General features: G+C 34.2%; 1 protein-coding gene across 1 annotated transcript in view; it reads right to left on the reverse strand.

The window, feature by feature from the left end:
* LOC136040893 (fibrillin-1-like) overlaps positions 1–17246 on the reverse strand; it is a 174002-nt gene that overhangs the window by 43804 nt on the left and 112952 nt on the right. The window contains exons 14-15 of the mRNA XM_065725307.1: positions 13946–14074; positions 4826–4957 (exon numbers count right to left, since the gene is read on the reverse strand). Of these exons, the coding sequence (XP_065581379.1) occupies positions 4826–4957; positions 13946–14074 (261 nt within the window). The remainder of the gene's footprint in view (positions 1–4825; positions 4958–13945; positions 14075–17246) is intronic.

Genomic DNA, 17246 nt, shown 5'->3' on the forward strand with positions numbered 1-17246 from the left:
ATAATTTAAATTACTAGGAAGGGCCTGTTTCACATGCCGCTGATTTAAAATTTCTGGTAAATTAATATCTTCAATCTGCTTACAAGTAAAATTAATAGGTAAATATAATCTGTTATCCTTATTACTAATCTTATCGAACTTTTTCTTTTTTGAAATAAATTTCGTTTTAGATAGAATGCAAATTGTATCACATATTACTTTAAAATTATAATCAAGAGCTGTATTATTCTTCACAATCCAGAAAAGTTTGATTAAATTCCTCTTGGATAAATTATTTAGACACTTTATTACAGAAATCATACCCCTAGATTCAAGTAGCTGGCATAGATCTATAGAAAGCATATGTACATCTAATTCATTTTTTCTATTATTTTTCCTATGTCCTCTCGATCGTTTTTTACGTTTGGTAGGACAAGTAAAAGAAGGATGGTCCATAAAACCATCAATACATTTAACAACAACATGAGACATGTCACCATATTTTGCTACACGATCATTTAACCCAAAAGGATAAGCTGTACCAAGAGTATGGATCCAGAAATCCTCCTGTTTACGTAGTCTATTATTCTTCTCTTCTTTATTTAAATTTTCTAATTCTAAATTTTCTAAAATTGTGACAGTTATATCTGATATGGAACATTTACCATTACTACAATGTTGAACTAGATAGTTATTAGTTTTTTCATTATTAACTGTTGTCTTGTGTCCAGAAAATCTTTTATATATATTATTAGTTGTTTCCCCCACATATTGTAGGCAGCATTTATTACATTCTAATAGGTAAATTACATTGGTTGTTCTACAATTAACATTACCACGTAACTTGCATGCAAAATTTTTATTATACAATGTACTTTTAACAGAAGTCCGTGGGACAAAATGATCTTGGCAAAGAAAACAACGACTTTTACACTTACTAACTTTCAAAAAATCGTTCCGAGTTCCGAGGCTAATATTTGTGTTTTGTTGCATAAAAAGTTATTGAAAATAAATCCAAAACAAACCAACATCCAAATCAAAATCCAACAATCAAAGTCCAGAAAACATGCCAAGGTCAATAGGTCAATAGGTCAATAAATACATAAGCAAAAAGATGAAAGAACATGAAATTTGCATAAGTGCCATCTCATCAATAATTAACAATATCAGGTTAAAAACCTGGACCAGGGTAAAGGTCTGTCGGGGAGAAAACTAAAAAAAATTTTCTCCACCAGCACTGGATCCAACCTGGAGTAATATCATGAAAAGAGAAATCACCAATGCTACAGCACAAACACAAAAAAAAAAAAAAAAAAAAAAAAAAAAAAAAAAAAAAAAAAAAAAAAAAAAAAAAAAAAAAAAAAAAAAAAAAAAAAAAAAAAGGAGACAGAAGGAGAAAAGGAAGACTGTTTTCCTAAATTAGTGATTAATATAGACCAGCACTTGAATGAGGCCTCAACCCTACTCATCCACACAATCACATAGGTCAAACAGCATAGCCACACACAATCAACCATAAAGAATAATCCATGGACAGGCAGTCATGTCGTCAATAAGTATAAGTCGTCATTTACCAAACCATAGAAAAAATAATATAGACAAATAATTCAGAGGCAACACCCAACATAAGGGCTCATCAGGAGAATACACTGGCCTATATAGGGTTTCGCCACTCTAAATTCCCTACCCAGCACAGTGTTGTGGCTACCACAGAATATCCATGGCATCCCCGCGTCAGGTATCACCCCCAAAATACATGTCTATGAAAAAAAAACAGCAAATGTAAAACAACCAAGTAAAACCAAAACAAGCCTATCCTGTTAATATATCCCTCCCTTTAGCAACAATAGGTAAACTAAATATTAAAAATTTAACCAAATCACAAATATTAACACATTGCAAACTAGCTGAAAATTATCCTTGTTTTTTCCCTTTTTTTTTCACTGTATTTTTTAGGGAGATGCCTGAGAAATCTACCAAATGGGAACAAGGACTTCAGTGAACGTCCTCGAAAGTTCATATCTAATTGTATTTCATTATACATAGAACAGGGTCAGGGAATATAGGATCTTCAATACACATAGCAGAGGGTCATAGGGTTTAGGACGTCTACCAAATTGGAACTAGAACTTTAATAAACGTTCTTTCAAGTTAATATGTTAATATATTTCATTATTCATTATGTAATTTCAAATCATTATACATCGCTTAATGTATTTTGGCCATATTCCATTTAATAAATTAAATAAACAATGTCAGTTTTTCTTAATCCTTACATGAAATAAAACGAATTATAATTGTAATTCCAATGAAATTACAAATATTCTATTATATTTCACAAAAAAAGAACAATTCATTTCTGGGAAATTGTTCTCAGTCAAGTCAAAACTGATTGACTCCTGAGTATCAGGAATGTGCTAAACTGATCATATACTGATCATACATTGATCACTAAACTGATCATAAATTAGGAGTGCGAAAGATTTGGTTCAAAAATATTTCCTAGGATTAAATGAAAGAACGGTTGATGCAATGGGGTCATATTGTATGGAGGAAAGATGACAGGTTGAAAGAAATCATTATCGATGGCCATCAATCCGGCCATCAAACAAAAGCCGGATGTTATTGGAAATAGGATGATAAAAAATGCCTGAAAGAAATCTGGAGTTTTATTGGGAGAGTGAAAAGCAAACTTTTGCATTAAATGGTAAAAATGGGCTTAATACTACATTGGGTTGTTAGTAGTAGTTATAATACACATTAGCGCAAACCAGCCTGACTAGTAGCCATACAACATTTAATTAATCTCTTAATAGAAATTGAAATTGTAGAGAATGTATGTATTTATTTTTGATGTTAAATCATTCTTGATTCAAGAAAATCAGGTCAATAAGAAAGCAATTAGTTTTAAGAGTTCTTTTTATACAGCATTTTACTTTTATATGAGCTTATATACGAATTCAGGAACGACCTTTACAGGAATGGGATTCGATTTGAAGAATTTTTAGGAAGATGGGGAGGGGTTTAAACCTGTTTCAAGGTTACTGCACGGACATCAAAGCTGTTTCAAGGCTACTGCACGGACCTCAAAGCTGTTTCAAGGTCACTGAACGGATATCAAAGCTGTTTTAGGGCTATTGCATGAATTTCAAAGCTGTTTCAAGGTTATTGCATGCTTGCTGTTTTTATCATATTTGAGAAAATTATTTTCGTTTGATTTACCTCTCCACTTAGCCATGAATTAACTATAAGTATCATGGGGGCTTATAATGCAAAAATGTTAAGAAAAATCAGATAAATATCCTCTTAGACATCCTTCCCTGTTGTTCCCTCCCCGAAGCAAAACTTGAGGTTCACTTGACTCCCCAAAAAGTCCCTGAAAATTTCCACTTGATATCCACGGCCATTTCTGGGACACTGTAAACACGCTAGTTTTATAATCCCCCCTTTCACGTGCAATTTTCAATCTTTCCAAGAGATACGAGCCAGACTTGGAGTTAAAGTTTAGTGAAATAAGTATGAGAAAAGGACGAAAAAACTCACAAATGTCCCTGAATAAAAGGAAAAAGAAATCAACAACTAGCGCCAGTTAGCACGCCAGCAAGATTATAAAGTTGAGAAATATTATAAAGATAAAGATTATAAAGCAAAATGAAAATATCACTTAAAGTTTTTCTTTTTAATTTTGCTTTATTTTCTTAGGACCCATATTAGGTAAATTAGGAAACTCGTCATAATAAAGGGCGAATTAATCTGTATTTTTCAAACTAGTCGGTGTTCGCTGTTCTAACCTACCCATAATTATCTTATAATCTATAAAGACACTAGCTTAAAACCATAGGAAGTAGAGAGCGGATTAAGCGTATATTCAAAATACTAGCTTAAAACCAAAGGAAATAGACATCGGATTAAAAATAATATAAGTTAAGATGCTATTCAATTTAAGCATCCTTTGAATTTTCCACGATACTGAGACTGCCGTCTGTCTGTAGTGCTAGTATTGATTCTTATGAAATTGTGCTAAAGCACTAAAAAATCTTCTCAAATAGCATAGGTAGCTTATAAAGAGTGCAAACTGGTGATAGTACCGACAAAAAATAACTATTAACACCATCTGGTGTTTGCCAACGCTTGAGATTTTTAGAAACCCTGTAATATTTTTTCCGTCAGGAGCTAAGATCCCTAACCCTAATTCTACAAATCATATCAATTAAACTAATTGCTCTTATTATTAAACTGAAAACTGGCCAAGTTTCGCCAAACACACGATGGCGTTGATAGTTTTTTGGTGTTGATATTAGCACCAGTTCTCACTCTTATTATCAGTTTCTCAAAGTTTTTGGCCAATAAATCTGGGCATAGGTCAGAGGGTTATTCCTAAGGGATTTTTGTTGACAAGTGAGATTTTAAAGTGTATTCTTAGGCTTAAATATACAAATGCCACTCATTTTGGTATATGCCTGCATTATATTCCTTAACAGCGGAGGAAGCAGGGGCGAACCTCCAGCATTTTTATGGGGGGGGGGGGAAGGGGCTCATATCCGGATATTCAAGGGGCATGGTATATATAATGATTTTTCCTCCAAATTATTGGGGGAAACTGCCCCCCTTGCCGTCCCCACCAAACGACGCCTCTGGTTGAAATTGTTTGCTTGGATCTTGGATAAATTCTTTTATATTCACTGGAAGCATGCTTTTAATTAAGTTAATCAAGAAGCAGTCAGTTTAAGAATGTGTGAATTTTTTTTTGCAGATTCAAAGTAATTCAAGGCAAATTTACAGAAAAATGGTTAGATTACAGAAAATTGTCCCCCGATTTTCCCCTTCGTAGTTATAACAGTCTTACTTCTGCACTCTCCAGCCACAATTTCGTAGGCAGGGTCCAAGCCATCCGTGTCACACTGACATGAAAAGCTACCGATAGAATTACTGCAAGTGAAACCAACACCACACGGGTCATCTTCACATTCATCAATATCTGAAAGATAATTTGGTATTATTGTTTTTAATTTTCAGCTATATAAATGTAGCATACAGCTTTTCGTTTAATTTCTTGAATTGATCCTTGGACAAGAGGATTGTCCAATTGTCATTCTGAGGACTCATATTAGGCACTAATTTAGCGAAAATATTCTACTGAACATTTGAACACCTTTAAACATAGTGAATATAATATTGTAATCTAATCTTGTAGACATTAAATAAAAAAAACAAGTTTTTTTAACTGAAAGTAAGGAGCGACATTAAAACTTAAAACGCACAGAAATTACTTCGTATATAAAAGAGGCTGCTTCCTCATCAACGCCCCGCTCTTTACGCTAAAGTTTGACTCTTTCTCTCAATTCTTCTTTTTAAAACAGTAAAAAACTTTAGCGTAAAGAGCGGGGCGTTGATGAGGAAGCAGCCTCTTTCATATACGAAGTAATTTCTGTGCGTTTTAAGTTTTAATGTCGCTCCTTACTTTCAGTTAAAAAAACTTGTTTTTTTTTATTTAATTTCTGAACGTTTTTGAATCAAATGCATGTTTTGATTTTGGCTCTCCGCAGAGGAATAATCAAAACGAAATTTGCATATTTTTTTTTTTTTTGGCTCAATGGCTTTCTCATAATTTTGATCGAATGATTTTGAGAAAAAAAGAGCGGGGGACGAAGCCTAGTTGCCCCCCGATTTTTTGGTTAATTAAAAAGGCAACTAGAACTTTTAATTTTTTACGAATCTTTTTATTGGTAAAAGATTTACTTAACTTATAAATTAGCTTATGTAAAGAACTTTTGTATTCTCATGTTTTTATTACATATATGAGGGGATTCGCCCCATCGTCAGTACCTCGCTCTTTACACTAAAGCTTAAATTTTATCCCAATTCATTAAGAATTACCCCCTGAATCACAGAAGCCGTAGAATAAGTAGTTGAAATTACTGAAAATACTTTAGCGTAAAGAGTGAGGTATTAGAATGAGGTGAGCCCCTCAAATGGGTAATAATTTCTGTTTGTTTTAAGTTTTATTGCTGTTCCTTACTTCCAGCTGAAAAAGCTTTTTCACTTTTATTTTTTAATTGTTTTTTTTTTTAAATAATGCTAGTAAATCCTGCTCTCCCTTCATGGAAATTTTCTTCTCCCATTACAAATTCTCGATGGAAAGTTCCCCAGCATATCCCCCTCTTCTCAACCCCTCCCCCAAACCAAAAAAATCCTCCTGAAAACGCCTGTATACTTCCCAATAACCATTACTATATGTAAGCACAGGTCAAAGTTTGTAACTTGTTGCCCCTCCCACGGGGACTGTGGGCGAGTAAGTCGTCCCCAAAGACATAGTTATAAAGTTTTTCGACTACGCTGAATAAAATGGCTATCTCAGAATTTTGATCCGTTGACTTTGGGAAAATAATTAGCGTGGGAGGGGGCCTAGGTGCCCTCCAATTATTTTGGTCACTTAAAAAGGGCACTAGAACTTTTCATTTCCGTTAGAATGAGCCCTCTTGAAACATTCTAGGACAACTGGGTCGATACGATCACCCCTGGGAAAAAGAAAAAAAAACAAAAAAAAAAAAAAAACAAATAAACACGCATCCGTGATCTGCCTTCTGGCAAAAAATGCAAAATTCCACATTTTTGTAGATAGGAGCTCGAAACTTCTACAGTAGGGTTCTCCGATACGCTGAATCTGATGGTGTGATTTTCGTTAAGATTCTATGACTTTTAGGGGGCGTTTCCCCCTATTTTCTAAAATAACGCAAATTTTCTCAGGCTCGTAACTTTTGATGGGTAAGACTAAACTTGATGAAACTTATATATTTAAAACCAGCATTAAAATGCGATTCTTTTGATGTAGCTATTGGTATCAAAATTCCATTTTTTAGAGTTTTGGTTACTATTGAGCCGGGTCGCTCCTTACTACAGTTCGTTACCACGAACTATTTGATTAATCTAGAGAATCGATCTAAATCTTTTGAACACCACATCACCGAAATAAAAGAGGGATACACGCAACACTTGACTAACAAATATGAAAATGTCCTTATATCTTGAGTTTGAAACGCTAGCTTAGAGCCATACTTCTCTGAATAATGTAAAAATTTTTAAACTTGTAGTCACTCAGTGAGTACTTTGTTTCTCTCAATACTACAAAATTCATAAAATACAAAAACGCTAAATTTGGGGCATATGTAACGTAAAATGCGTAAAAAAAAACGCAAATCGCAGGACAAACATTATTTTCGACTACTTTTTGTCGGCAGCAGTAAGTGTCAAATTGACACAAATTGACGAGATTTATGGAACCATGAATGTTGATGCTTTTACTGCATCTTAAGCTACACTGCCTGTTAGTTGGTGTGTCCTCTGTCTTTTTTGCTTTTTTTTAGTTTTATATTTTTTTAGGGGGATTTTGTTCTTCTTTTATAATTTTTTATTTGTTCATTTAAAAGTTCGAGTCTCTTAAACATTGTATTTTTTTTACCTTATGAATTGTTTTTTACGTTACGCATTTTTTTATGAACGCTATGTGGGAGTTTTGCTGAAATGCAGCAAAACACCTTAGCAAAACATTAGAAATCTATATTTCAAGCAATATCTTTACAGTGAATATTTGAAAAACTTTGGAAAACTTATGACAAAATTAAAACTGACCAAAAACTTCAACAAAAATTGAAAATCTTTTAAAAATATACAACAAAATTTAAAAAGGGCAAAAATTTCTGTAAAAATTGGAATTTTCACTGCTCGAAAAATTTGAGAATGGTGAAAAATTTCCCATCGAAAAAAAACGTTGTTTAAAACTTTACGATAGAAATTGAAAACAGCGAAAAATCTACGGCAAAATTTGGAAATTTGTGCTTTTGTTTGAAAAAATTTGAAATATAATGAAACTTTCGCAGTAGAAATTTTAAAAAAGTTTGAAAACTGAATGAAAAAACTGAGACTGGCGAAGAAACCTCGACAACAGTTTAAAATATTTACTACTTCACAACAAAATTGAAAAGCAGCAAAACACTTCGGAAAAAGCCGGAAAAACTTTTTTTCTGCTTGATAAAATCTGAAAACGGCGAAAAATTCCAATCTAAAAAAAAAAAAAAAAAATTCTAACTTTATGAAAAATATTGGAAATCTGCAAGAACTTTACAACGAATTCAAATATCTTTGAAATTTACAAGAAAAATTGGAAAAAGATGTATTAAACTAAGAGAAATTTAAAAAGATCAAATTACGTGCAAAAAATTTGAAACCAGTGCTTACGCCCAACGAGTTGGAAATATGGGAATACTTAAGGGACACTTTGGTTAATTTAGGCAAGGCTGCCCTCTCTAATCTTACCAAATCTTACCCGCTCCTTAGATGTTGCAAACATCTCACATCTCACGATGCAGATATTCTAGATATCTTAGGTATTTTAGGTTTTGTGGTGTTTTCCTTTTTTGATTTTATCAAACAGTTCGTGGTAAAGAACTGTAGCAAGGAAGGACCCGGCTCAATAGTAACCGAAACTCTAAATAAACGAAATTTTAAAACCATTTGTTACATCGAAAGCTTTGCATTCTAATGCTGATTTTAAATATATAAGTTTTATCAAGTTTAGTCTTACCCATCAAAATTTACGAGCCTGAGAAAACTTACCTTATTTTAGAAAATAGGAGAAAACACCCTCTAAACGTCATAGAATCTTAACAGAAATCACATAGTCAGATTCAGCGTATCAGAGAACTTCTGTAGAAGTTTTAAGCTCCTATTTTCAAAAATGTGGAATTTTGTATTTTTTACCAGAAGACAGATCACAGATGCGTGTTTATTTGTTTGTTTGTTTTTTTTTGTATTTTTTTGTTTTTTTTTCTCTTCAGGGGTGATCGTATCGACCCCATGGTCCTAGAATTTCGCTAGAGGGCTGATTCTAATGGAAATTGAAAGTTCTAGTGCTCTTTTTAAGTGACCAAAAAATTGGAGGGAACCGAGGCCCCCTTCCACGCTCATTTTTCCCAAGGTCACCGAATCAAAATTTGGGTTACCCATTTTGTTCAGCATAGTCGAAAAAGCTAATAGCTATGTCTTTGGGGACGACTTAATCCCCCACAGTCCCCGGGGGAGGGGCTGCAAGTTACAAACTATGACCATTGTTTGCATATAGTAATGGTTATCAGGAGTTGTACAGACGTTTTTAGGGGAAAATTTTCACGTTGGGGTGGGGGTGGGTCTCGGAGGGGGTTACGCAGGAGGATCTTTCCATGGAGGAATTTATCATGAGGGAATAGAATCTTCATGAAGGGGCCGCAGGATTCTCTAGCATTATTAGAAAATAAAATGAGAAAATAAATAAAAAAACAGTTTTTTTCAACTGGATGCGAAGAGCAGCATTAAAACTTAAAAAAACGAACAGAAAATATTACGTATATAAGGGGGTTTGTCTCATCCACAATACCTCGGTCTGTATGCTAAAGTATTTTTAGTAATTTCAACTATTTATTTTACCGGCGAATCCCCTCATATACGTAATGAAATTATACAGATATAAAAGTTCGTTACGTAGGTTAACTCGTAAGTTACGTATATTTGTTACTAATAAAAACGTTCGTAAAAAAAGTTCTATTTGCATTTCTAAGTAACCAAATATTAGAAGGCAACTAGGCCTCCTTCTTCACCCTATTTTTCTTATTAAAATCGTCTTATAAAAACTATGAGAAAGCCATTTAGCCAAAAAACAAAGAAAATAATATGTCAATTTAGTTTTAATTATTCATGTGCGGTGAGCCAAAAACATGGATTAATTCAAAAACGTTCAGAAATTAAGTAAAAGAAAAGTCTTTTTACCTGCAAGTAAGGAGCGACATTAAAACTAAAAATGAACAGAGATTATTCCGTATGTGAAAGGGGTTGCCCCCTTCTCAGCGCCTCGCTCTTTACGCTAAAGTTTGACTCTTTCTCACAACTCTACTTTTTTAAACAATAAAATACTTAGAGTAAAGAACGAGGCGCTGAGGAGGGGAAAACCCATTTCATATAAGGAATAATTTCTGTCCGTTTTAAGTTTTAATGTCGCTCCTTACTTGCAGTTAAAAACAGACTTTTTTTTATCTAGTAAGATATACAAACACACTGCTTTCAATAAAATTTGTTTCGGTTAAGCGCAAGTGGCGTTCTGGCCTTAAAAAATGGCGTTCTGGCCTTAAAAGATGGCGTTGTGGCCTTTTGGTGGTTTTCAGCCTTATTCGTGTTTTTGGTAAATTCTTTGATTTATTTGGACTTGATTATTTATGGTTATTTCTATCCATTTTATGTAATTTGCTCATTGATAGTAATTTCTGTTCTATTTAATTTAGATTTATTACTCCACTTTATTTTTACTTTATTTTTATTCATCTTTGTTTTAATGCAGTTTTTACTTTTCTTTGACAACTGTTTAATAATTTTTTTAACTAATAATAGAAAATTCATGATGACCATAGTAGAGTTTTAAAAGCTAAATCTATGAGAAATATGTGTTAGTAAATGAAAAAGATACATTAATATCGATATTCATTTTGTATCGATATTCATGCTTTGAATACAACATGTCTCGAATAAATATTGAATACATCAAACAGTTCGTGGTAACGAACTGTAGTAAGGAGCGACCCGGCTCAATAGTAACGGAAACTCTAAAAAACGGGACTTTTATAGCAATAGCTACATCAAAAGAATTGCATTTTCATACTGATTTTAAATATATAAGTTTCATTAAGTTTAGACTTACCCGTCAAAAGTTACGAGCCTAAGAAAATTTGCCTTATTTTAGAAAATAGGGGGAAACACCCCTTAAAAGTCATAGAATCGTAACGACCCATCCATCGTGTTCAGCGTAGCAGAGAATCCTACAGTAGAAGTTTCAAGCTCCTATCTACAGAAATGTGGAATTTTACATTTTTTGCCACAAGACAGATCACGGATGCGTGTTTATTTGTTTGTTTGTTTTTTTTTGTTTGTTTTTTTTTGCAGGGGTGATCGTATCGACCCTGTGGTCCTAAAATGTCGTGTTAGGGCTCATTATAATGGAAATTAAAAGATCTAGTGCCCTTTTTAGTGACCAAAAAATCGGAGGGCACTTAAGACCCCCTCCCACGCTCATTTTTTCCCAAAGTCACCGAATCAAAATTCTGAGATAGCCATTTTATTCAACATACTCGAAAAACCTAATAACTTTGTCTTTGGGGACGACTTGCTCCTCCACAGTCCCCCTGGGAGGGGCTGCAAGTTACAAACGTTGACCAGTGTTTACACATAGTAATGGTTATTAGGAAGTGTACAGACGCTTTCAGGGGTATTTTTCTGGTTGGGGGATGGGTTGAGGGGAGGGCGTTATACAGTGGGAACTTTCCATGGAAGAATTTGTCATAGGGGAAGAAAATTTCCATGAAGGGCATTCAGAATTTTTTTTTAGCATTTTGTTACAGAGCAGTAAAAAAATAAATATGAAAAAGTTTCTTCAACTGAAGGTAAGAAGCAGCATTAAAATCTGAAAGGAACAGAAATTATTACGCATATGATGGGGTTCACCTCCTCCTAATACTCCACTATTTACGCTAAAGTAATTTTATTGATTTCAACTATTTATTTCACGGCTTTTGTGATTCAGGGGTCATTCTCAAGAAACTGGGACAACATTTAAGCTTTAGTGTAAAGAGCGTGAAAGTTTTAGTTAGAAAGTTTAGAAAGTTTTAGTGTAATAGTATTTTTACTATTAAAACCTTCGTAAAATTAAAAGTTCAAGTTGCCTTTTTAAGTAACCAAAAAATTGGAGGGTAACTAGGCCCACTCTCCCGCTCTTTTTTTCTCAAAATCGTCTGATCAAAACTATGAGAAAGCCATTTAGCCAAAAAATAGATTAATCTGCAAATTTCCTCTTAATTATTCCTGTGCAGAGAGCCAAAGTCAAAACATGCATTAATTAAAAAATGTTCAGAAATCAAATAAAAAAAAAGTTTTTTTAACTGAAAGTAAGGAGCGACATTAAAACTTAAAACGAACAGAAATTAGTCCGTATATGAAAGGGGCTGTTACCTCCTCAAAGCCCCGCTCTTTACGCTAAAGTTTTTACTGTTTTAAAAAGTAGAGCTGAAAGAAAGAGTCGAACTTTAGCGTATTAAATAAAAAAACAAGTTTTTTTTTAAATGAAAGTAAGGAGCGACATTAAAACTTAAAACGAACAGAAATTACTCCGTATATGAAAGGGGCTTTTCATCCTCAACGCCTCACTCTGTACGCTAAAGTTTGACTCTTTCTCTTAGCTCTACTTTTTAAAAAAGGAAAAAACTTTAGCGTAAAGAGCGGGGCGTTGAGGAAGAAAAGCCCCTTTCATATACGGAGTAATTTCTGTTCGTTTTAAGTTTTAATGTCGCTCCTTACTTTCATTTAAAAAAACTTAATTTCTTAATTTCTTAATCCTTAAAACTTAATTTCTGGACGTTTTTTAATTCATGCTTGTTTTGATCTTGGCTCTCCGCACATAAAGAATTAAAACGAAATTTGCATATTAATTTTCTTTTTGGATAAAAGGCTTTCTCATAGTTTTAATCGGAAGATTTTGAGAAGAAAGGAGAGAGAGAGGAAGCCTAGCTGCCCTCTAATTTTTTGATTACTTAAAAAGGCAACTAGAACTTTAAATTGTTTTACGAACATTTTCATTAGTAAAAAATATTCGTAATTTACGAATTAGCTTACATAACGAACTTCTATGTTCGTATATTTTTATTGTGTATATGAGGGAGTTCACCCCTCGTCGATACCTCGCTCTTTACACTAAAGCTTAAATTCTGTCCCGATTCCTTAAGAATGACCCTTGAATCACAAAGGCCGTAGAATAAATAGCTGAAATTACTAAAAATGCTTTCGCGTAAAGAGCGAGGTATTACGAGGAGGTAAACCCCTCATATGCGCAATAATTTCTCCTCGGTTTAAGTTTTAATGCTGCTCCTCACTTTCAGTAGAAAAAACTCATATTTTATTTATTTTTATTTTTTCCTTGTTTTTTTTTTAAATAATGCAAAAATCCTGCGCCCCCTTCATTGAAAGTCTCTTCCCCCATGAGAAGTTTTTCCAGGGAAAGATCCTCCCGCGTAACCCCCCCCCCCATCAACTCTCCCTTCCAAACCAAAAAATCCCCTTGAAAACGTCCGTACATTTCCCAGTAACCATTACTATATGTAAACACAGGTCAAAGTTTGTAACTTGCAACCCTCTCAGGGAGACTGCGGGGTAGTAAATCGTCCCCAAAGACATATATTAAGTTTTTTGACTATGGTGAATAAAATGGCTATCTCAGAATTTTGATTCGGTGACTTTTGGGAAAAAATGAGCGTGGGAGGGGGCCTAGGTGCCCTCCAATTTTTTTGGTCACTTAAAAAGGGCACTATAACTTTTAATTTCCGTTAGAATGAGCCCTCCCGCGACATTCTAGGACGACTGGGTCAATTCGATCACCCCTGAAAAAAAATGAGGCGTTAAGGACGTAACAGCCCCTTTCATATTCGGAGTAATTTCTGTTCGTTTTAAGTTTTAATGTCGCTCCTTACTTTCAGTTAAAAAAAACTTGAAGAGCAAATACTGATCAGAAGAGCAAATACTGATCAGATTTGGAATTGATTGAGAATTTGGAAGTGGTCAAAAACCAGACGATCTAGAGATAATATTAAGGGTACTGAGAGTGGTCATACAAGGGTGCGGAATTTATATGTTGTATTCATGTAGTCCGATCGGAAATTCATATACTACAATGTTTGAAAAAAATGAACTTTGAGAAGTCTTCAAAAAATTTGCTAACATATTTAATAAGTCTGTGACAAAAATAAAAAAGTCGATGAGCTGAGAAATAAGAGCTAAAAAATGTCAAGGGATTTTTTTGAAAGGCTTCAATAAACAAAAATTCTTTTTAAGAAGAATTCCTGGCCTATTGACCATTCATCTTTTATAATGTCACTCTAGAAAAATAAAAATCAAGACTTACCAACACACAGATCTTGGATACTCTTTTTATAGCCTGTTTTACATTCACAGCTATATCCTCTTTGAAGTTCCACACACATGGAGTTTGAATCAAATGCACATGGTCTACCAACATTACATTCATTAACAGCTAAAAAAAAAAAAGAAAAAAAAGTCAATAATGAAAGTAGAGGTTTAGCGCGTTTCTAATCAGCTTAAGTCATAGGTAGCGAAATAGCGTGGCCTAAGTAAAGATCAAAGTAACGTCTTTTGTGTTATTAAATAATAAAAACAAGTTTTCCTACTGTAAGTAAGGAGAAAAATTAAAACTCAAAACAAACAGAAATTATTACGAGTATGAGTGGCTAATCCTCCACAACACCTCGCTCTTTACGTTAAAGGTTTTAGTACTTTAAAAAAAAAAGCTTTGTATTGTTCTAATAATACGAATATGGTGTTTCAGGAGTCGTTCTTAAAAGATTGGGACATAATTTAAAATTTAGCATAAAGAGCAAGGTGTTGTGGAGGAGTAACCTCATATACGTAATAATTTCCTTTTTTAAAATGTAGAGCTAAGAGAAAGAGTCAAACTTTAGCGTACAGAGTGAGGCGTTGAGGATGAAAAGCCCCTTTCATATACGGAGTAATTTCTGTTCGTTTTAAGTTTTAATGTCGCTCCTTACCTTCATTTAAAAAAACCTGTTTTTTTATTTAATACGCTAAAGTTCGACTCTTTCTTTCAGCTCTACTTTTTAAAACAGTAAAAACTTTAGCGTAAAGAGCGGGGCGTTGAGGAGGTAACAGCCCCTTTCATATACGGATTAATTTCTGTTCGTTTTAAGTTTTAATGTGGCTCTTTAATTTCAGTTGAAAAACTTGTTTTTAATTTAATTTATGATCGTCTTTTTAATAATGCCAGGTAATTTTGGCTACTCCTCCACGGGAAAATCCCTCCTCCCAAGGATTTATTCTCTTGATAACTCAATCCCATTAAAAATTTACCCCGGAAAATTACCCTTAACATCTCCACGTGTAAAATTGAGACAGACAAGAGATAGCAAGACATAGGAAGAATTTCGAATAGTAATTCTGACGAATTATCTCAGTGTAAAATTTCCCCTTAAAAAATACGCCTCTTGAAAACTACCCTCCCCGTGGAAAATTATCCCCGACAAAAATCCCACTTATGGAAAATCCCCCTCCCGGAAAATGTATTCGAATTTCCCAATAACAAATACTTCACGTAAACAATAGGTAAATCATGTAGCTTTAAGACCTATCCTCAGGGGATGTGAGACGTTCATGATATCCCCAAAGGCATTGTTATTCGACCTTTCAATATTGCTGAACAAAATGGCTATCTCAAAATTTTGTTCGGACGATTTTGAGAAAAATGGGCTTGGGAGGGGGCTTAGTTGCCCTCCAATGTTTTGGTCACTTAAAAAGGGCACTAGAAATTTTAATTTTCATTTGAATGAGACATTATCACGATATTCTTGGACCGTTGGGTCAATTCGATTACCCCTGGGAAAAACGAACAAGAAACAAAACCAAACAAATAAAACACGCATTCGTGATCTTTCTTCTGGTAGAACATTCAAAATTTCACATTTTTTTCAGATAGGCCCTTGAAACTTCTATAGTAGTGTTATCTGATACGCTGAATCTGATGGTGTTATTTCATTAAGATTCTATGACTTTTAAGGGGTGTTTTAGTCCTTTTCAAAAATCAGACGAATTTTCTTAGGCTTATAGCCTTTGATGGGTAGCTTAAACTTATTGAAACTTATATATTCAAAACCAGCATAAATCCCCGATTCTTTTAATATATCTGTGATATCAAAATTCCGTTTTTTAGAATTTGCTCACTATTGACCCGGGCTGCTCATTACTTAAAAATCGTTACCACGATCTGTTTGATTAATTTTTATTTTTCGCACCAGACCATTTTATTTTTTGCACCAAAACTTTGAAGGGTACTCATTTGACTGAAAATTGTAGTTTCTTCAGGGAACGGTGAGAAGGACGTTGAATTCTCCTCACCTCGATGCACGTGATGTCTAATGACACCAGGTGCATCGAGGCAATAAAACGGCCGTATCCATAGTATCTTAGGAACAACTAAGAGTATAAAGGCAAAAAATTCACGGAATGTTGAGGGAGATGTAAAACTAAATCAGATTACATTGTTTGTGCCCAGACAATCAAAATGGTAAAATATGCAGTGTCCCAGAAACAGACAAGAGAGCTACGGTAGAACTTCAGAACATGTTGTTGGGGACATTCTATTTAATCAAAAGACACCAAGTATACCCAAAATTGTTAAAAGAGCTTATGCGCAACATCTCATGACCGGCTAAGGTTACTAAGGTGAAACTTTCAGGGAATGTTGGGAGGGTTGTTCAGCTTAATGAAAATACATCACGTCCATCGGAGGTTTCAAAAAGATGTATCTGCAATATCTCAGGAACAGCAAAGTGCATTACGTTGAAAGTTCCATAGAATGTTAAAGGGGAAGCTAAACTAAAACAAAAAACACTTGTTAGGACCCTTGGTCCTGATTATCAGATATATGCCCTTCTTGCAAACTTTATTTCATTTCTCTTTAATTTCAATTCTTCAACCTTGGTCCTGTACAGTCGTTTAAAGAATCTGATAATTAGCTAGTATCTGAAAAAATACAGGGCATGGGTGACTTATACAGGAAACCAAAATAGCTAGAAAAGCCAAGGGTAAATTTTGTGCTTCGGTCAGAGTTCGCGGACTCTACGACGGAGGCGACTCGCGAAGTGTATTGTTTGATTTTTTTAGTTCGTTTTGTGATCCTGACTTGTGAAATAGTACAATTTAAAAACATTTCTATATAGGTCTATTTGGTCCTTTTTGACCTAAGTAGAGTCATGAGGAATAGAGGGTAAAATTGTTTGGCGTAGGAAAGGTGTCCTATACCATACCAAGAGAGTTCACACACTCTGTGACGGAGGCAAGTCGCTAAGTGTTTTGTTTCAATTGAGCTCTTTAGTTCGTATTGTGGTCCTGACTTGTGAAAAAGTAAGATTCTTCAAATTTATTAGGTTTATTTTATCATTTTTAAGGTAGAGGCTACAGAAATAGAGGGTAAAGGGGTTTGCCTTAGGAAAATTGTCCTGTACTATAAAAGGTAGCTCTGCTTGATTCCGTAGGCATATACTGTGGCAAACAAGCACCACAGAATGTACACTTTTTGTTTCCCTACTGTCTATAGCTATGAGAAGTCCATAGCGAGAGACTTAGTGAGGACTGAGCTTGTAGAACCCGTGACCCGTCTTGACCACGATACCATA

Source organism: Artemia franciscana, chromosome 21 (genome assembly GCF_032884065.1).
Source record: "Artemia franciscana chromosome 21, ASM3288406v1, whole genome shotgun sequence".
Taxonomy (NCBI): Eukaryota; Metazoa; Arthropoda; class Branchiopoda; order Anostraca; family Artemiidae; genus Artemia; species Artemia franciscana.